At 37.6% G+C, this 21,202-nt stretch overlaps 1 protein-coding gene across 1 annotated transcript in view; it reads right to left on the minus strand.

Moving 5' to 3' along the window:
* Positions 1 to 897: 897 nt before the first annotated feature.
* The window catches only part of CUL3 (cullin 3), a 55,462-nt gene continuing 35,157 nt past the window's right edge, over positions 898 to 21,202 (minus strand). The window contains exons 6-16 of the mRNA XM_054638955.2: positions 20,408 to 20,636; positions 18,618 to 18,763; positions 15,584 to 15,760; positions 14,378 to 14,548; positions 12,897 to 13,004; positions 9,507 to 9,631; positions 9,047 to 9,143; positions 7,961 to 8,095; positions 2,864 to 3,050; positions 1,981 to 2,126; positions 898 to 1,378 (exon numbers count right to left, since the gene is read on the minus strand). Of these exons, the coding sequence (XP_054494930.1) occupies positions 1,247 to 1,378; positions 1,981 to 2,126; positions 2,864 to 3,050; positions 7,961 to 8,095; positions 9,047 to 9,143; positions 9,507 to 9,631; positions 12,897 to 13,004; positions 14,378 to 14,548; positions 15,584 to 15,760; positions 18,618 to 18,763; positions 20,408 to 20,636 (1,653 nt within the window). The 3' untranslated portion in view covers positions 898 to 1,246. The remainder of the gene's footprint in view (positions 1,379 to 1,980; positions 2,127 to 2,863; positions 3,051 to 7,960; positions 8,096 to 9,046; positions 9,144 to 9,506; positions 9,632 to 12,896; positions 13,005 to 14,377; positions 14,549 to 15,583; positions 15,761 to 18,617; positions 18,764 to 20,407; positions 20,637 to 21,202) is intronic.

Consider the following 21,202-nt stretch of genomic DNA (forward strand, 5'->3'; position numbering starts at 1 on the left):
GCACTGGAATGTCGGTTTAATAAAAACTGCAGTACAATGCACACTCAAAAATTTCTAACTGTGAGAAGAATGATGCCACCAAACTGCTATTTTTAATCTATTTTTGCAGCATACTGTCAAGAAGAAAAAACGTTTCAGGGTAAGAACTAAAAATTTCATTACAGTAACAATTTTTTATTGCATGTTTAAAATGCATTTTTAAAAACAAATAGTGCACGCTGGCTTCACTTTAATCTCCTGAAATATGCATTTATGATGGGAAGCCCTGGGGCTACAGCTCCATCTATGATGTTTATTAACAAAATATAATCCCAGTACATCCCCAGGGGACAGTATTTAATTCCAAAGATTGTCAACCCTGTACTCTAACACACTTGAATTAGTTGTTTGTGTACACTAAATCCATTTATTTTAAATTTATTTTGTCTACATTTAGTGAAATAAAAACATCGCCCTGTACAATCCACCATCAGCAGTGAGTACAACAGCAAAAATTATTATACAGTTTATACACACTAAAATCTTGTCCTTTTTCCTATAAAGAAACCAGAAAAAACCTAATCAATATAGAGTTTAATTTAGAAGAACTCAAATTACAGAAGGGAAAGCCAAAATTATTACGGTCTTTTCTGAGCCCCCAGAAGTTCCTGATTCATGTTGTTGGAACAGTGAGTGCAGCTGGAAGAGTGAAGCATGCTCAAGTTGTCTTCTTGGGTCTTCAAAAAATTAGCAAGTATTTAAATTAAACATGTCTAGTTAAAAAAAAAAACATTTGAAGCAGAGCAAGGTAAGTGGGAATTTTGCCTTACCACTTGTGGTTTCTTTTAAACCCAACTTATACAATGCGCGAAGTGCTAAGCAACACTACAAGAAACACATTTACATCAACACTGAAGATCTGGGGAAATGAAATTCCAACAAATTTATTTTTTTAAATGAGCTGTATTTTCTAAAGTCATTTTTATTTCTCTGTTTTCATACAGTATTGAAAACAAACGCAGCACATTCACATTTTCCCGAAGAATTGTAAGGATGATCTCTACAGGGATAACGTTGAAAAGCCTGAAGCTCAATTAATTCATGTCAAAAACTCTCAAAAGGAGTAAAAGGCTTGATCTGAATGGTCTAGAACATGTACTGTAATTTAATAGAGAAGATGGTCGTCTTAATATTAATGATTTAAAAGAACTTCCCAGTTCATGCGAAGAGTATAGTCCAAGAATAAATCAAATTTTCTGAACGCATTTTATGCTACGTAAGTGTATACTTTGCGATCCTCAGGTGTTCGTGCCAAATATTCTCTCTCAATAAGTCCTTCAATACGTTTTTTAATAACAACTGGACTTGGTAAGAATCGGGCCTTCAGCTGCTGAGTTACCTAAAACAAAATAAAGCCAACAATATAAAATCACAGCGCAAGGAAGATCTTGATGTACCCTAACAGAACACAACAACCAGAAAAATGTATTCAGACAGAGATGGTGACAGCTACAGAGCATAAAAAGCAGCTTGCAGACTTCTGACAGTCCCTCCACTTGCTTGCTCATGTTGGGGTATGATTCAAAGCTCCACAGAGGCATGGTCACAACCTGAGAATGCTCCCAGTTTCACAGCTCTGAGGGAGTTCAGGAGGGCAAAATGTGTCATGTCCTGGAGCTGTGTGAGCTTAGCAGTGAAAAGCAGCAGGACTGCTTCTCTGCTCAGTAACATGATCAAAGCCAAAAATAATGTAAAGCACACTGGTTTGCTTTTCAAGCAATTTAACATCATAGCAGCACTAAAAGTAGGAAGGAAAATTAGATACACCCGTGAGTACATCCTGAAGTGAAGAGTAAGGATTTAGGTGTCTTCAGAGAGACATGGAGAAAAGAAAGGATGGGTTAAATACAGCATCCCTCAAAAGCCTTTCAGAATCATGTTAGTAAGAGCTGTGTAACTTTAATGAGATAATAGCAAAAGCAAAACTCAGTACCAGCATACCTCTGCTACTAGCACATTGTGTTGCATCTTCTTTCTAGATTTCATTATCCGAACTATAGCAGCTTCTATCTCATGTTTTCTGTCATCATCTACTTTCTGCCTTGTTTCTTTCCTTTCTGGATCAGATTCTCCTTGTTTGGCAGCAACTTGAAGAAAATAGAGAATGTAAATTATGTTAGCAAAATTAAAATGTGCTTCATTGTGTGTTAGCTTCACTACTTATTTCATCTAGACATCAAGTTATATTTTCCTGAGTTTTGACATTTTCAAAGTTGATTTTTTTTTTTGTTTAAATGAAAAGCAGCCACAAGAACATACTAACACTTTCTGGCATATTTTGATAGCAACTGACAAGATAACAAACTGTTATTTAATTACGACTATGTTAAAATTTGAACAGTACTCAAATCTGCTTGCAGGCACAAGCACCAGCACTTCTATAAGCTAATGAAGTGGTTATTATACACTCAGCTTCCCTTATTTGTTAAACCCAAATCACTGCCCAAAACCATTATAAGCTACCTGGTACTTGAAAATGGCTGTTGTATCATGGGCTAAAAACATCACTCATTTCACTGCAGTACAGCAACTTATGAGGCAATTTTCCTATTTCTGAATCAATCAGTAGCATATTTTTCATTTTATTATTTAATTTGGATTTTATTTTTCTTTCAGTATTTCCTGTAAGAGATAATTACAAATTTTGTAAAGTAAAAGGCTTAACTGACTTCCATACTGTTCTTGGCATTTGAATTTTCATTTTGATGCAACTCATCACCAAAAAAAAAAAATTCTCTTTTACCTCTATGGACATCAATCCTGCAAAAGATGATTTGAAGTTTTAAGGCAGACTGCAAGAGAGTAGAATATAAAGCTGACTTACCCGTCTGAATCTTGACTCTGTGTAGTTTAGATGTGAACTGATCATTCACTGTAAATATGTGACCATTTTCTATTTCTTTTGACTTGGGCTCTTTTGTGAGGACACGTTGTGTTGGTTTGCCACATGCAAGGGACTGTAGGGCTCTAACCAGTTCTCTTTCAGGGATATCAGTTTCTTGCTGAATTTCCTAAAGAAGAATACTTTGTTAGCTCATGGCTGTGGCAGAAGTTTGTGTGTTGCACACAACATCAGGGATTGCTTAAAGTAAAACTGTGATAGTTGTGGCACTTGAAAGGTCAGGACTCGTTCAGCAGCAAGGTCTCAGTGGGTACTGTGCAAAATGATCCACCTGGGTCAACACTCAGTGAATTCTGTCACATGAACAGTCACCATGAGCTGAAGGAGAAGAATGAATAACCAGCTGTTCCATTTCCCTGTAACTTCTGAGAGGGCTGAAAGCATTTGTTAACTGTTTCCAGGGTTTGCTGAACAGGGCAAAACCAAACCTTCTGACTAACTCAGTGATGGAAAACATCCATGATGTTCATGACCATTCATGAGCATTCCTGACCAAGAGATGCACAAATACTTTTGTGTTCAGCCACGCTGCTAAAAGAGATCTTTACAAATGGAGCAAACAATGTCTGGTTTCACTGTAGCAGACAAATACTCTAGATCATCATACCTCCCTTCTGAATAGCTCCAACAATTTATTTACAGCCCAGATGCCTTTGGCTAGGACTGCTCCAGGTGAAATACAAAAAGAGCCCATTATAGTGCAGCAAATATATGAATTTTGAAGAAGACTGTTTGTAAAACGTGTACATAACCTGGTGTACCTCTGTCAGTGCTCTCAAGAGTCAGCTGAGAGATGGATGTTAGGCAAGTCAACAGTGGTCATGAGCTAGTAAATAAATTACACTGGATGCAGAATGATGCCTTAATATGCTCTAGGAGAAGGCTAACTATGCTGCTCTCTCAGACCTTATGTGTTTACTGAGCTCTCTTCAGTAAAAGTTCATTTCTTCTCATCTCTTTTCTTCCTATTTCTAGCCTGAGGAAACTGCAGACACTTCTGATTTCACATTCTTATTCAGACTCTTGAGGGACTTGTAGGAGCTAAAGAGAAAAAACAAACCTTGCAGACAAGCAGCTGTCCCCAAGAGCTATCCCTTTCTCAGCTTCCCCAACTTTGGTTCCAAGGGCAGTATCAAGCCCTTTTGTCCCCATAAATTCCTGATTCTCGTGGCACACAAGTCCATGTGATGACCTTAGCTTAAAAACAGTAACAACTCCAAGTGATCAAAATGCTAAGATCTGTAAAGAACTATAAACAACTTGTTAAAAGGTCTTTAAAGAGTGACCAGAAGAATCAAACTAAATTCTATCAAATAATGTTATTTCTTGAGTGTACTCAAGTTATTTCTTAAATCAACCCAGAAAAAACAGCCACTTTTCTGTCTTCAGGCACCACTGACAACATTCAATAAAAATGATTTGGATGTAGTGGCTTTGACTCAGACTTTTATCAAGAATTGGACTGCACCTCATGCACAGCACCTCACTACCAGCTCTCTGTGATGCCAAGACTCAGACAAAATGGGCATTATTTTTCACCTTGACACTACACACAGAGGTGGTGACTTTACGTGAAGCCACATAAAACTGTTTTTGACATAGGTCAAGTGAACTGGAATGAGGTAAAAAGAATAAAATCACCCAGTCAAAAAAATAAAAAAAATCAGGGGTTTTGGTATCTTCTGCTTATAGATGATTAGGAAATACTATAATGTTCCTAAGAGTATTCTTAGCATAATGCATTCAGAAATACTTATACCATTTGAAGTTGTGAATATCCACATATTTTAACTATTTCCTAGTATCAAATCATTTCTTCCCAAGCTGCTCATAGAAAGTTACTATTTCTTCCTTTGCTGCTTTATTTCAAACACAGTTGTCACCTTCACACATTTTTTTTCAGATTCAGTACAAAGTAGCATTAAAAAAAAAATCCCAAGAAGCTATAATCCTTTACATGGTCACAACAAAAAAACCTTACTGAAATGGACTGATCAGCCCAAAATTTACCAAACCAAGGGAAGGTGCAAGATTTTAGAGCTTAGATAAATGAAAAGCCTTAAAGGCTACAAACCAAACCCAGCTTATTAATGATGTAATGCCAGTGACATGCAGGCTCCCAAACTTTGATTTTTAAATTAATCCTTTCAAAACTACATCAGTTCTACAAAGCCATATATACATCCTCTGCTTTTAACAAAAGTGAAACAAAGAGCAAAAGGGAGTTTGAGGGGGTTTCATGCCACCTATCCTTATATAAACCACTATTTGCTGTTGTACTTCACACTGAGCCATGAACACACTTGAACTATTTCACTTTTAGAATTTATGACCCAGCATTAAAGTAAGGACCACAAAGAATTGCACTGCAATATGCTGCCTCAGAAGGAGCCAAAAATTTCAAGCTGAATAAAAAAAATGCAGTTATGAATGTAAATGGGAATAACAGATGTTCCTGTGCTCTCTTTCCCTCAGCCTGCAGCATAATGTTTTCCTGAACATATTTTTATGTAGATATTTGATGTAGCAGTGAGAAATGTATACTTCTTCCTCATCTCCAAAAATGCCTTATTTTAAAAAACACATTAGATTTGTTCACAGGAGTAGTACTGATTACACAATCTCAGTGCTAAAATATTATCAAGTGATAGCTCTGTCTGGGGGCTACAAAAGAAATCATTCCAGGTATGGAACTCTGACAGTTCTATACAAGAAAACAGATTATTAGAAGGAAAATGTGCAGGAAAAAAAAAGGAAAATAATTTTATCATTTTTATAATAAAAAGTGTTTTTAGTTTTATTTACAGACTGCAACTTGTCTGCCTTCCAGAGAATACAGCAAAAGAGGGAATTTCGTTTACAGTTCTAATTTCTCATTTTTGTGGAATTATTCCACAACTTCTACTATGGTCACATCTGTATTTCCTGTTTGTTAAACATAAAGAACCATGCTTATTTCTGATGCCATTACAAAAAGTGAGTATCTCACCTTTTAAAATACTGAGCTGTAATGTAAATCAACTGAAAAATATGTTGAGTATAAGACTTGATCAGAAATTGAATTTGTAGAAAAAATTAGCATTCTTTGAAGGCCTGCATGAAGATTCTTCCTCTTCCACTTCAGAAGCATTAACCTACATCTATATGGCCAATAGCTATTTTGCATATACAAATAAAATGTTGCTGTGCAGCAATACAATAAATGTATACACTTTTCTGTGAAGAAATTTTTCTATGCAACGATCTTTTAAGTTTCCACAGTATTTTATGGATAATTTTAGCATTATCAGTATCCCATTTTTTCCTCAATCATATGGCCTAATGGTTATTAGGATTATTATGAGGATCTTATCAAGTTTGCAATTAATAATCACACTGAATGAAAAATAAAACAGCAAAGTCTGTTCAGCTGTGAAGGCAACTTCAGATGAATCTGTTGAGCTGTGAATCTGCAGAAACACTTTGTGTATCAGACAGTTTTAGGATACAGCAGCACACACAAGTCAGCTCACGTGCTCTGCTGCACTGAAAGCACTCATCTGACACAAGAGAGAAGGAATGGGTGCCCAGCACTCAGCAGTTCATCAGGGTGTCCAGTAATCAATGAACAAAGATAAAATGCATTCTCCTCTGAAGTTTTCATAAGCTTTCCTGGCTGGGGTTAAAGACAACTCCCACACACTTCACCAAAGAAACCAAAGAACACAAATATGCCTCCTTAACGTTTTAGTTCAAGTGGGACACAAAGCAAGAGCTTAAGAACTCCCAAACCAGAAATAAACAAAACATACAACCTAAAAGCAGATGGACATATTTCTCTATCACCTGGTCTTGGTAAAATAAAGTATAATTTAGAGTATGTATTAAAAACTGTATTTTTCACTGCTCTCCCAAGTGTTATTTATTCATATGTGGGTAAGGCTCTACTACTCATTAAGCTTTCAATTTGGTGGAAAAAGGCAGCTACCAGCCCAATTTCAAAATCAGCTTCAAGAAAAAAGAGAGCTGTTAAGTTTTCCCCTCCTTGTTTTCACTCCCTCAAATATTCTGCAAAGCACTCAAAGCTGTAATGCTCCTGCAATGGATTTCATAACACACAGGACTCTGTGTTCTAAAATAATGTTCTAAATTATCAGTAGTTTATTAAGAGTCCCTTATCAAATCCTGCCTTCCTTAATCACTACTGAGACCATTTCAAAGAAACCTTCTTTATTAACAGGCTAGAAGTATGCCAAGTAAGCTGAAAACACAATCCAAACAAAAAGGCAGATGATTACTATGCATAGCACAGTCAAAAGCAGATGAGAAAACCTGGAAATCAACTGTTTCAAACTGCACCCATACTGCTTTTCAAGGCTGCCAATGCTCTCTCAAACAGAAGATAATGTCCAAAACAAAACTATCAATTTATCTAAACAATATAGTGCCCACACAACAAGGCACATGATCCTCCTCCTCTCCTTAAGCCTTCATCATCATCATCATCATCGTCGTCTCTTAGCTGACATTTCAGCCTTTCCCAGCAACACCCCTCTAGTCTCCTTGTTAAGAATCTATCCAGACCCTTTTTCACTGTCCTTTCTGGCTGCTCAGCTCAGAGAAGGGCTGGAAGTTCTTTGATTCATCCTCCAAGCTCAGTCCAGCCTGCCAATTTTACTTATGCATCCAAGAAGCCAGGATACAAACCCTTCTCCACCCTTTGGCCTCTAAATCCAGCTTCTCAAAGACAAAATGAGGAAATGGAGCCACCTGCTGCATTTCAACTTCAGCTTTTCTACAGCTCAATGGCCTAGAACAACCACACTCACAATTCTCAAACATTTCTGAAACCTTCAGCTCCCACATAATTTCCTCCCCAAGAACTGCTTTTCCCAGGTGCATTGCTAATGATCTGCTTGGCCTGATCCATACTCAAATAAAATGAGAGGCACCTGATTTTCAAATGCCTAACTCAAGAGGACAAGAAAGAAAGTGCCCAAACCAGTTATTTAGAATCAGGTGAGAAACCCAGACACTTACCTCAAAAGTGTATTTTTCTCTGTTGTTAAATAGCATTAATATTGTCATCTGGAAAGTGGAGACTTGCAATATGTGCTTCCGTGTGTTTGAGCCAGTTACTTGGGCACCTCCTACACCGACTTCTGAGCCATCTTCCTATTTTAAAATTCCAAAAGTACTGTTAGATTACTCTTCACTGAAAAGTGTTTTATCCTGGTAAGATGAAAATTTCATGTGAAACATTTCTCCAGGAGATCAGCCTACAGAAGTGACAGAAAGGCAAACACCTGGGGGCATGGCCAGGATGCTCCTGCAGCAGCTGCCTTACAATGCCAGGGAGATTGAGCTCCATACAGAGCCCAGGCCAGGCCATCTACAGCCACCAATCAAACACTGACCATTGCTAAGGATGGAGACTCCACCACCTCTGAGGCCCCTGTTCCATTACTTATCCACCCTTCAAGTTTTCTTAAGCTTACCTTTAAAGTTATCAACCTATTTATCCCACAGTAACACAATTTCAACATCTTCACAAGTGCATGTTATTAATACTTTGTTGTAAGAATTTTGCTTTCAATTTGCATAGGCTCCTACACCCCCAAGCATCATACCATTACTAGTTCCAGCTTAGCATTTTAGTACTGGTCTAATCACTATAAAATTCCTTTCTTGTACATATACAAATTAAGCATTGTACTTCTATAAACTCTGGTTTTGAAAAAATGTTGTCTACAGTGCACTCTGCATATGAAAAGCAGGCTAAACTTGGCTTATAAGTAACAAGTTTCTTTTCACTTTTCACTGACAGTCAAAAAAATCCAAACCACTTAAACGGCTGAGGTCCCTTCAAGATCACATTTATTACTTTTCTACAAGTAAAAGATGATGCTGAGTGATGCATTCAAATTAAATTCAGAGGGGGAAAAAAAGTCAAAGCAAAACTACTGCACAGAAAGAATCAGACTATAAGGCTGATGGAAGGCATCTTTTTCTTATTACATTCTCAATGGGTTTGCTTCTATTTTACAAAATTCTGAAGTTACAAAAAAATTGCATTTGCTTACTTGTAACAAGAGATACAATATTTATATAATCTTGATTCTCTACCTTTTTAACAGGCCCATAGAAAGTGGCATTGAGATCTGCAGAACCCATGTGATGCTGGAGTGTCAGCTGTCGCCCACTGTGTTTGGCTAAATAAAATCTGTAATAGAATTGAAATGAAAACAACATATAGCTCACATTTTGTATTGAAGAGAAAATAAATTTTAAAAGTTACATAGCCTTTTGGAGCTATTGAGGACATTCTTAAATTTTTGCTTTTTCAAAACATGAACTTCTGTCAGAATTTTATTTAAAAATCTCTCAAAACCTCAGGCATCATAATACAAGTATTGCATTGTCCAATTTTTACATAAGCTGAAAAAGAACAGTTGGCCAGCACATCTTTAACAATAAAGCTGTTAAAGCATTAAAAAAATATCTGTGCAGGTAAAAAAAAATTGTACAGGTAAATTTAGAAAGTTCCTTTGTAAACCTCTACCTAAAAATCTGCAGTAATACATACCTTCTAAATATTTCAAAAGCATGTCTGGGAGCTGGAGGGATGTTGCACTTTGGTGTGGCTGACTGGGTAGGCCAGTAACCTGTTGTGAGGACACGCACTGTGAGATCAACACCTCCTAGTGAGACCTAGGGGTAATTGGAAGAAAACATACACTATTTTAAAACAAGACCATGTTTCACCACTTTGTATCAGTGTAAAAGATTTAGAATTTTGTCTAGCTACAAAAGAAATAGACATATCTGTAAACATTCTTTTTACAAAACCAGACAAATACATTGATTCATCACTATCAGAGTAGATGGTACAGCAAAAATCCTCTACATTATTCCCCTCTGGCATTTAAGAGCACACAGAATTGAACAAAAGGAATTCTTAATCAAGAACTAAGTGTCTGTGATCATAAACAGAACTTGTGATACGTACAACAAATCTTTGTAAATGGGTTTTTTGATGACATGCAATAAAGCTGGGTTGCATGAAATGTGTCAGTTCCAAAATAACTCCTTCTAAATGTACTCTCTGGAAGAAGGGAGGAGATACTGCTTATCTAATACTGAACCACAGGGAGCTTATCTCTGGACTGCAATGCCAACAGTGACTCACTTTTGCACAGCCCACCTACTCCCTTTCCCTTAGGACAGCCATGACTCTGAATATTCAGCACTGGTGAGGAAACATTCCCCAGCTCAAGTGCTGATCTATAAAGATGTGTTCATAGATGATAAAGGTCTGGCTACCAGTGATGCATAATCCTCATTAGGTATCCCAACTAAGCTGAGCATTATAAAGCTTAAAATGGACTACTTTCAGCTTTAGGAGTAGAACCAATACCTTCAAAGAACACACATTATGGGCAAAAAAACCCAAAGCAAACAATATTCAACTTACATAAATCCACTACACAGAAATAGAACACAATATGTTTTAGAAGGTCAAAAACTGCTACCTGAACTCTAACTTTGACTATCCAATAGCAGAGCAGCATTTCCATGCACTACAGAAGAGTTTTTTGTATTATGGGTACTGAAAGCCTGTGTGCACCAACCAGCTTGTGCCCAGGAAACTTCTGACAAACCTCAGCAAGTTTCAACAGTTTTCTTCCTCCAGACAAAGTGTGGAAAAAGGCCATCAGCGCAGACAGAAAGATACAGAAAATATATTTATCTGGAACTGAAACATTTGAGCTGAGATGGCAACAATTTCCCCAAAATTTTTGGTCTTTGCCAGACCAGAACAGAGCACTAATTCAGAATGTCTCCCATCCTACATGATAAGCACTAAGCAGTTGGTAACACAAAAAAATTTTGGCAGCACTTTATTTTACAAGATGTCTTTTCAGCATGAAAATGGTATGAACTAGTGGAAAGTACCCTGAAGTGACCCAGTCTTTACAGAACCCCAAGAAGTGTTCCAGGATCACAGTTACAAAAATTTCTCAATCTCTAAGCCTGGACTTCCCCTGGTGCTGAGCTTTCCACTTTCTGAGAGCAAATCTATCATCTACACAGCCCTTGGCACTGCCTGTATCTCAGGATAGAGGATCCAGAAGGAAACTTTGCAGGTGGGATTACTGTGAGAAAAGCAGATGCCTGACACCTCTAGGAGGCACTGTACACATTCAAGGTACTGAAACTGTTTAAAAAGGAGCAGAACAAATTATTTAATAAAAAACACAGTATCACCAGCAATTTAACAGTAACAAAATCCCCCAAATCTTCCTGCATTTCCTGAATAGTACTTCTGGAAATTTCATTAAAAGGCCACGATTAGGCTGACCACAAGGAAACCATCACATAAACTGCTGGTGTCTTGCCAAGAGAAAGAAGTAGTTTTAAATAAAGCCTAACAGAACATCTGTTAACATTTTAAATTCATCTTCTTAGCTGTATATAGTTAAAAAGAAGATAGAGATATCATTTATTAACTCATTTATTTTAAGATTGTCATGTAAATGAATCTCTAAGCACAACCCCCTCTTTCCCTACATGTCCAAGCCAGCCATGCTACCAAAAAAGGGGAATACTCCAACAAATTTTTATTGAAATTTACATTTCGAGCATACCAGAAGCAAAACATGACTAGCCTCTAAAGCAGAGAAACCAAACAAACCAGTAGTAAAGCTGCCTGTCCAAAAACACCTTTATCCAATTCCTCTCCATCCTTTTCTGAATCCCCTTAGAGAACATGCTGGTCTCCCACTCATGATGAGTCACAGAATGCTGATGAGGAGGATTTCAGCCAACTGCTTCAAGACAACAAAGATTTCATATCACCTTGCACAACCAGGGACACTGGACAGAGTTTATCCATGAAAATATTCCTGGCATCCAGACTTCTGAAACTGACCCAAACAGGTTCATGTACTGACCCTACTTACCTGCACACAGGGAACTACTTGGCTGTTTATTATATACTATTAAGTGTTACTGAGCATCAGTACAGAAAAAATAATGTTTTAGAGAAAGTAAACTGATATCTCAAAAAGAATGATGTCTCCCTAAAATACTCCAGGGGCCTACTCTTACAAGGCAGTGTAATTTTTCTAATTAAACAACTAAATCAATATTTGATAATTTGCAAGAAAACTTCCAAAACTAAATTTTGACATCTGCAATAAAATAGCAGTTTTAGCAAAGGCATTGATTGTGCTAGGAAAGCTCAACTTGAGATGGTGTGCTTTGCAAATACCTGCAGCATGCAGCATTTTTCTTGCTCTTAGCAAAAAAACACACATCACAACTGACCATTAACCTTGAAGAATGGGAGGCTTTGCTGAGAAATACTCAGGGGCACAATACTGGGGTGGGCACAGTTGGGGGCACAGCTGGGGGGGGAGAGGTACAGCTGGACTGGCACAGCTTGGGGGGACAGGCACAGCTGGGGGGTATGGGCACAGCTGGATGGGACGGGCACAGCTGGCAGCCGGAGGGCGGGCACAGCTGGGGGCACAGGCACAGCTGGGCAGGCGGGCACAGCTGGGGGGGCGGGCACAGCTGGCAGCCGGGGGGCGGGCACAGCTGGCAGCCGGGGGGCGGGCACAGCTGGCAGCCGGGGGGCGGGCACAGGGCGCCCCCTGGCGGTGCCGCCCGGCAGAGCCGCTGAGCCGCGAAGCCACGGCCCAGCCTTTTGGACACACAGATTTTATGGAATGGAACTGGCACTTCTTGAGCTGTGGATGGAAGTCCCAGCTGACTCTGGCATTTCAGGAAATGCTGATACACTTTATAAGATAAGACACAGAGTGAAAAAAGGAACAAGCTGCACAAGCTGACCAAGTCCTTCTCAGCACACACATTTTCCAGCAAATGAAGAAGCACAAGCACAAGAATGGACACAGGTGCAGGGTTTGTACTGAAGCAAAAGGTCAAGCACACAGACCCCAGCACTTACCCCTGTTGCCTGAAGATGTTGCCTGAACTCATCCATCGTTGTGTTTGAGATGCTCATGTCCCTGAACATTCCTTCCAGTTTCGACGTGAATTGACATCCACATTCAGTCTAAAACCACAAAATCATTTGTTGTACCAGCACTACGATAACAAAGCTTCTGACAGGCAAACTGCAAGACTAAAGTTAGCTTATAAATCCCCAAAATTACATTTCTGTACTTTTGGTTACTGGAATTTCCATTTGCATTACATTCAGCTCTCAGAAAAGACTCCTACCTTGTATAAAGATTTAACCCTACACAGATCTTAACTTGCTTTCCTTCTCTTTTCTCCATTATTGTATTTATGTCTTAGATTTCTATATCATATTAAAAAAACTGTGAACGCTTATCAAATCAAGACATGCACTTTCACCTGCTTTTAGCACAATTCTGTAAAGGGGAATGACCCTATTTATATCACAAGGAAACCCCTGTTGTCCTGGGAGTGTTTTATTTTGAAGGCTGACTGCAGACTACCCAGCAAAATTCCTAGGCCTTGTGAGAATCAGGAACACGTGCACATGGACAGATGTGCACAGGCAGGACTGTGTGCCCATCTCTAACACATACTGGGAATAGATGGGAAAGGAAGCCTGCTAGATTCAGCATCCTGACCACTCTGCAGCTCTGTAAGAAAAGAGGGCACCTCATGTGCACTGATTCATCTTGCAAATGCATGTGTGCCCTGTGCTTTCTGAATCACCAGGCTCAAAGTGGTGGAGAGGTAATTGAGAAGGAATTAATACTGAGAAATTTGGAGAAATCTGATACAAACAGGCTTGGCTCACTGATAGAATAGGAAGTTCAAAAATAAGCAGCAGTGCAGTTTTAGGATCCCTCTGCTTCAGAAGTGCTCTAATTCTTTGTCATGCACCTTGAGAAGAAGCTGCAATAGAACTTTGTTTAAGGTCTGTTCAACTTTAGGCTTTACATTCTTCTCCATCTCGTGGTCTATTTAATCAGTATTTACTCAGCTAAGGAAAATAAGTTTCTAAAGACTGATATGAAGGGTTTTTTTTTTTTTCAAACCACTTAATCAAAAAGGAATTGAGCACTATCACCAGTCTGCTGATGGAGACAACTAAAAAACAACAATACAAGCAGTAACAAAATTGTACTGCAAATAATGGAAAATCCAGGACAAAACATAGTCTTCAAATTCAGTCACTGCAGTTCTCCTATTATTTAAAAACTTGGAAAAAAATTGTTTTCTAGGTTGCACTCTCATCACAGGGGCTTTTCAGTACTTCCTTCCTTTATTTCCATGAAAATATTTGAAAAACCTTTTGTAGTTTCTGTTGGGGCTTTCAAAATCAGCTCTGTATTTAGCAGCCATTAAGATTATGTTATCTGTATGTCTCATGTAAAACCAGAAGAAACCATATTTATGGAAAACAAAAAAGAAAGAAAACCCCCTAAAATTATGCAAGTACTGTCTTACCTTTAATTTGGAGATCATATTTTTCTCAGAGTCATCTGAAACACTCTTATTTGTGAGAAGCCTTCTTGCCAAGTGCTGCTTGTAATAGCGTTCAAAAACATCTTTCTCTTGCATAAACCTGAATAAAACCATTGCCTTATCCAATATAGTTTCTACTTCTTGCTCTGTTAGCTGTAAAAGAAATAATTTGCTGGTTTTAATCTTCCAGCACAAGTGTCTTACACAACCTAAGTACTTCAAGTAATTCACAGCAGCAGATGGTCTAACAGTAGCCAACAAAACTGGTCCAATATATGATTGACAGCTTAAAGAACAGTGCACTAACTCAATAAAGTGGAGTAAGAAATAGATCTAAAATGAAGGGAAAGGCAAGAGCAAGGGAAAAGGGAAACAACGACTGGATAGAATTTGATAAATACAGTAAAAGTTCCTGGGTAAGTTTAAAACAGCATGAGGGAAATCAGTATTAGGAGTAGAAAAGTTCATTTGGAATGAAAGCTTTTTACTGTTAAGACATCTTTTGCAAAGCCTGCCTAGTGCCACACAAATAAAACGATTATTTGTTTTATAAAAAACCAGGATTTACTATTTGATTCCCAATGTCTTAGTTGTATGCTCTAGTACTAAGTTTTATTTAGAGCAACTGAAGCCTCAGCTGAACCATCCTGTCCAGTCTGGATTCTGTACCTCAGAAAATGTCATGAAAGAAGCTAAGACTGAAGGCAACAGATGTACTCAGAACGAGAACACAGATATGGTAACAGTTCTCTGGTATGTAAAACCAGTAAAAAGCAGCAAAGATAAACCCTTTTCTCTAACCAAATTAATTTTCAAAAGACGTTATTAGATAATGAGAATAGCTGCCAAACTATAAATATACTTAAGGAAATTATACATAAGGTTTGAAAAGAAGAGAGCTGCAGAATCTACCACAACCTAATTGTTTTTTGAGACAGTATCTGCTATAAGTAGTTCAGGTATGCTGCTTCAGAGAGAGGTGACAAGCCACAAAGACCTCCTTATGCCTGATTTTTCTCTAAGTTTAGATCTAAAGTGTTATGAGCACAGACATGTTACATACACCTTTTTAAGGTAAAATTATAATTTCTCTTAATATAAAAATAATTCTGCAAAAAGCAGCTTAGTTTAATTCCATCCAAGCTGACAGCACAAAAAGCATGATATTTTGAGCTGATTTATACTTACCCCCTTGACTCCCTTTTTCAGCTTATCATCAATAAATAATGAGAGGTACTCTGGAGACCTGGAGTTGAGGTTGAGGAAGTACTCAAAGTCACCCGCAATCGTCTGCTTGAAGAGCCGGTCGTTATTGAAAGACTCCTGGAGGAAGCGATCAAACCTACTCTTCAAGTCCAGCAAACCCTGTCAAAAATGACAAGAAAGCAAAACCATTTTCACTGATGTGAAGCTGTAAGCTGGGAAACAATAATAATAGATGAGGCTATAGAGAAAACCAGATCTACAGTCAGAGGTTCTGCAATGCTCTCTGTTCAGAATGGTTAGAAAGTATCTGAAATGTCATTTGCCTTTTCAAATTTCTATTGCTGCCATGAATCTCTTATAGAAGCAATTTTCACATAAACTGGCTAAAATATTGGTGTCAAATACTGGTGCAGTTTGTTATAAAACACTTCTCAGATTAAGAAAGCTTTTTAAACACCCTTGTTAAACAGGTTGACTTCCTGTATTTTTGAATCAACAACTTAAAGGGGTATTTGTTGCACTCATTAAGCCTTTTCTATTCCAAACAACATAGACAAAGTCAGTATCATAAACAGCATATGGGAAAGCTGAGGCTAAGCACCCATTAAGTGCATCCCTAGAGCTACTGAACAAGTTTGAGGAGAAAACACACTGCAACAACAGGCCTAAACTTGTCAGTGTTTGTTTCCCTCTAATTTAATCCAGCGACATGTTCTGCATTATTCAGTTGTGTGTTTCTTGCTGATCATTAGGAGTCACTGGGAGCATATGAAAATTAGATACATGCATTAGGGTCCTGAACTGAACTGCCTCCTCTGAACTAAACCATTGGACTCTCAGCATCATTTTTAGATCTCCACCCAAGGTTAAAGAAACTGCAGCTAGAAGGGGGAAGCATCTTAAAATCACCTGAGCACCTTGCTAAGTAAATATGATACACACAGGTTTTAACTGCAACAGCATTTGGCAGGCAGGGGGAGAGAATTTCACTTGAGTTAGATTTGTCATGGACAACCACTGCCTGCAAAAACTCTTTAAGTTAAATGATATTTACGTCTTCAGGTTCTTAAGAAATTATTCATATGAGGTTACTTAAAGAAGCCATTCAAGAATTACTCAAAGAAGTAGTAATATTTCTTAGGAACTCACCATCTCACTTAAAGGAATGATCTTTAGACAGGCTAATTAATGCGTATTAGAAATTTTAAATTCAAAGTAAATCCCACTATCTCTCTGTTTACCAAGGTTAGCTCATGTCTCCTCTCCAGGAGTACACCATCTGAACAACCTGGTGTTAAACAGGAGAAACTGTTAGTACCTTGAATTACAAAAGCATTTCAACATCCCTTCAAACTATTATACAAAGTTTTAAATCTAATCCCCTGGCAATGCTGTTGCAAGCATCTCACCAATTATGCTCAGGGTGATGTCATGTTGTGGAAGCAGTGCTGAGCTATGAGGGAGTTTTTTTCTTGATGATTTATTGCAGCTTCCATGTCTGTCTCCTTAGTGCTATTGTCCTTGACAGATTCACATGAACATGGCTGAGACGAAAAGAGCAAGGTGCTTTCTCAATTCATAGATATTCCTCTCTGCTTCCATCCCCTCAGTGGAAGTGGTGGATAAACCTTTCTGGGGGTTTTTCAGTCTGAATGTCAGTCCCTGCCCCAGGACATCCTCATGAGATGCTGGAGTCCATACTGAGGGGCTGAGCTCTGCCAAAGCACGTGGGCAAGTGTTCCTCAGCCTCATTTTGCCTTCCACCTTTGTGACAGGAAACCTTGATACTATCTTTATAATTAAGTTTTTAGATCTGTCTTTCTCACTTAAATTTTTTACGATACCTCTTTAGGCCCATCAGGAGCTAAAATTACTTCAAAGTAATCCAGATCCTTATTTTTCACATAATTTGCACACATTCCCCTTCCCCTGTTTTATTTTTTTCTAAATCACACCACCACAAATGTAAGAGTCCTTAATCATTAAAGCCAATAAATTTTCAAGGGCATTCTCTCTTCTTTTTACCAGGCCTTGAAGAGGTGATTATTGTGCAAGCCTGGTAAGAAGTTTGCTTCAGCATTGCCAGAAAATTAATGATCCAATCAAAAATGTTTTTATACTCAAATGGCTTCTTCAAAGAGTAACCAGTTCTAGCACAGTTATTGTCTTCAAACAAAACAGCAGATTGACAGACATACATTAAATGTTTCTCATGAAGAACAGACACAAGGACTTGAACCACACATTTTAAAAAAATGAAATGTTTAATGAATACACACTTTCACAAGAAATATAAAACATCTTCCAGCTATAGAAACACAGCTTTAAGGTTCAATAAACTCTAAAGTTTTATATGCAAATTTCAAACCTTCTTCTCAGAGACAATGGAAGAGAAAAGATGACAAATAATTCTGAAGCATATTTTGTGATCTTGATAAATTAATGGTACACATCACTTAGTGAGAGAGAACAAGAAAGAACACTCTCATCTTTTAACATGCAGAGCTGTTCTGTTTCTTATGGAGACAGAGAATGGAATGAGTAATTTGTTATGACTTGTAAACACATTCACCTCTCAGTCACAGCTAAGCTTGCCATGAAATATTGTCATGTGATTTTTGCCTCAATAAATACTGATAGCTAATGTTACATAAAATTAAACAAAGTGGACACTATAAAGCTATTTGTCAGCAGACATACAACCCACTCTGGAGGCATAGCATTTAGGGAAATCCAAGAAGTTTCCAGCAGTTAGATAATTAGGCTGAGTAAGCTGTTTATTAAAAGCAAGTACTAAAAGCACAAAAACTTAGGATGTGCTTTCCAACCAATTTTACTGAAAGTTCTAAACATGTCTGAAGATTCAGAGAACGTACATTAAAAAACATTTATAAATGTAGCTTATTAATAACAGCCCCTTTTGAATCAATACTAAGGTATACCTTATAAATTGTGTATGGTGAACTGCTAATGTGTGGGATGTGGGAAAGAAAAGGAAGTTCAAGTATTTCACTACCTGAATGTAGTCAACTGGATTCTTTCCTTCTCCCTCTTCAGAAACCAGTGCTTTGCCTTGCTCTCTCAGGTATGAGCTCATGCACTCACACATTGTCTTCAGACCATTTGGCACACGGCTGAACAGCTTGTACATGCAAGCAAGGTCTGCAAGGAAGAATGAGAGATTATGCAGGACACCTCTGTGTGTTACACTTCTGGAACTCATTCATCTCAGAGCTAAAGCTGACAGTTGAAGTTCAGCCTCTTGAGCCACAGAAAGCATCCTGTAACAGCTCAGGCACCACATTCTTCTCATCTCCTCTTTGCTTTACTGCTGACTGCAGCAGCATCAAAATGAAAATCAGAGACTGTATTCAATTATTCTAGGTTGTCTGTAGCAGGGAACCTGTCATTGCTGACCTCCAGGACAGCAAAAGATGATGTTAATTCTAAAGGATAGTGAACCTATTAGACCTTCAGCAAGATTATACTTTCTAGGGGTATTTAAGAAGTAGTTTCCAAGATTATCATTCCCAAAATCAAGCATTGCATCCAACTTTTTTTTTTTTTTTTTGAAAGCAAGTTAAACCAAATAGAACAGCACTAATGAGATGCTTGTTTCTGTATTAAAAGCAAAAACTGGTAAAAACTCAGAGTTGAATTTATATTTATCTTAAAGCCAGTCATACACTTTTACACTACTGTGTTTCATCCACCTAAAATAATGAGATGTGGTTTAGGTTGAACATTGCTTTCCAAAAGAACAATCCATCCTTGTACCTTTGTGAAAAATCTCATCTTCACAAAGCAGCATTTCCACTCTACTAGTTAACTGAATCAAACCAAGGCCTATAAAAGTTAAACAAAATCCTGTATTTTATGAATACCCTGCAATATCCTTGCATCCTCAGCCTGAAGGTTATCTAAACTGGATATTAAAGAAGAAAGTTTTAAGTATAGTATTATCACTTTCTTTTTAAACAGAGTAATTCTTTTTTACAGCTAGGAAATGTGCTCACTTTGTGCTCTGACTATCACCTAGTAATTGTGAAGCTGCTTTAATGAACAAAGGCCATTAATCTGAGCAGCAAAGCTGTTCCCCATTTCTCATGGCTTTAGAGTGAGCACTGATTTCTAAATATAGATATACTACAATCCCTCTCTTCATTATGCTGCTTTAGAAACTTAGGTTCTATTTCCATAATATTTTTATTCAGTCAGTCTGTCCCACATTAACCTCTATTAGGGAAAAGCAAATCGAGCCAAGCCCTTCTGTTTCAACCACTTCAATAAGCTGCTACTTATCCTCAGAAAGAGCCAACTCCTTTCTGCAACAACATCCCCTCCCCAAGAATTGGCCCTGCAATGCTTCTGTTTAAGTCTTTTACACAAGTACTTTTAAAATAGCTGCCTGTGGGCCAAAAAATTGTGATGCATTTTCACAAATACATATTAGAGGAATGGAAATAATAAAATAAAATGGCTCATGGTCAACTGCTGACAAAAACCACTAGAGTAGTATTCAATATTCAATTCAATAGTATTCAATGGTATCTCATATTTCTCATGAGATACTTGGTTTACCAAAAAACTACCTGTATCTGGTACTAAACAGAAACAAGTTAAGTGTATGGGCTCTGTTTTAAGAGCCATTTAATAGTCACTGAATATTCTCAGATATTTGTGAAACAGTTACTAAATGTTTCCATGATTACACAGAAACACAGATGTTAAACTTGACTTATCCCACGTTTAAAAACAATAAGCAGTATCAGAAGCATTTGTGTCTCACAAATGATGCAGTCTTACCTTCTGTCTTCCCATTCTTCAGCATATGAACTAGCCCAGAGTTCTCCATTTCCACTATAGTTTTCATATGCTTGGAAATAAGCTCCCTCTCAACAACTTTCACAATGGGTTCTTCTGTTGATTTATCCAGACAGTGCATCACCCGTTCTATTTCTTCATTAATTCTAGCTTCTACTTTCTTTATATATACAGAAGCACTGTTTTCAGCTAAAAATTTCTGACTTTCCATCTGTGATTAAGACAAATTAATACTTTAGGTTTTTTTGTAAAGGGTAAAAAGAAAACATGTCAGATCAGCATTTATAAGCAAGTTTAAATCAAACACAGCACGTTCAACACATCAAAGATTCACATACACACTTAACATAAAATAAAGGTTCTATTATACTAAATGTGTTACATAAGGGGGTATGTGCAATATAAACAATGTGTTTTTCATAGTAAAACAACCCAAGCCAACTTAGTTTCCAGTTACCAACTACAGTTTTAGCCACAGGTTCAAAGAAAACTAAGATGTGGAAAGGGAAGGATCAAAAACTCCTTCCAAATACCAGTTGATGGTAGTTCTCCTTATTCTCATTAGTAACAATGCTGAGCACATTATTTCATGTCAAATTGTTTTTATTCATACTGGTCACCAGAATTTTTGGAGAAAAGATGTCTTATTTTTCAGGCAAAGCTAAGTAATAGAACTTAAATGAAAGTAATTATTTTTCTTAATTTTATATAAACACCAATGAAAAACAGAACACTGACATTTAAATGGCTGTGCAACATATGCTTCTATTTTTCTAG

Source organism: Agelaius phoeniceus, chromosome 10 (assembly GCF_051311805.1).
Source record: "Agelaius phoeniceus isolate bAgePho1 chromosome 10, bAgePho1.hap1, whole genome shotgun sequence".
Lineage (NCBI taxonomy): Eukaryota > Metazoa > Chordata > Aves > Passeriformes > Icteridae > Agelaius > Agelaius phoeniceus.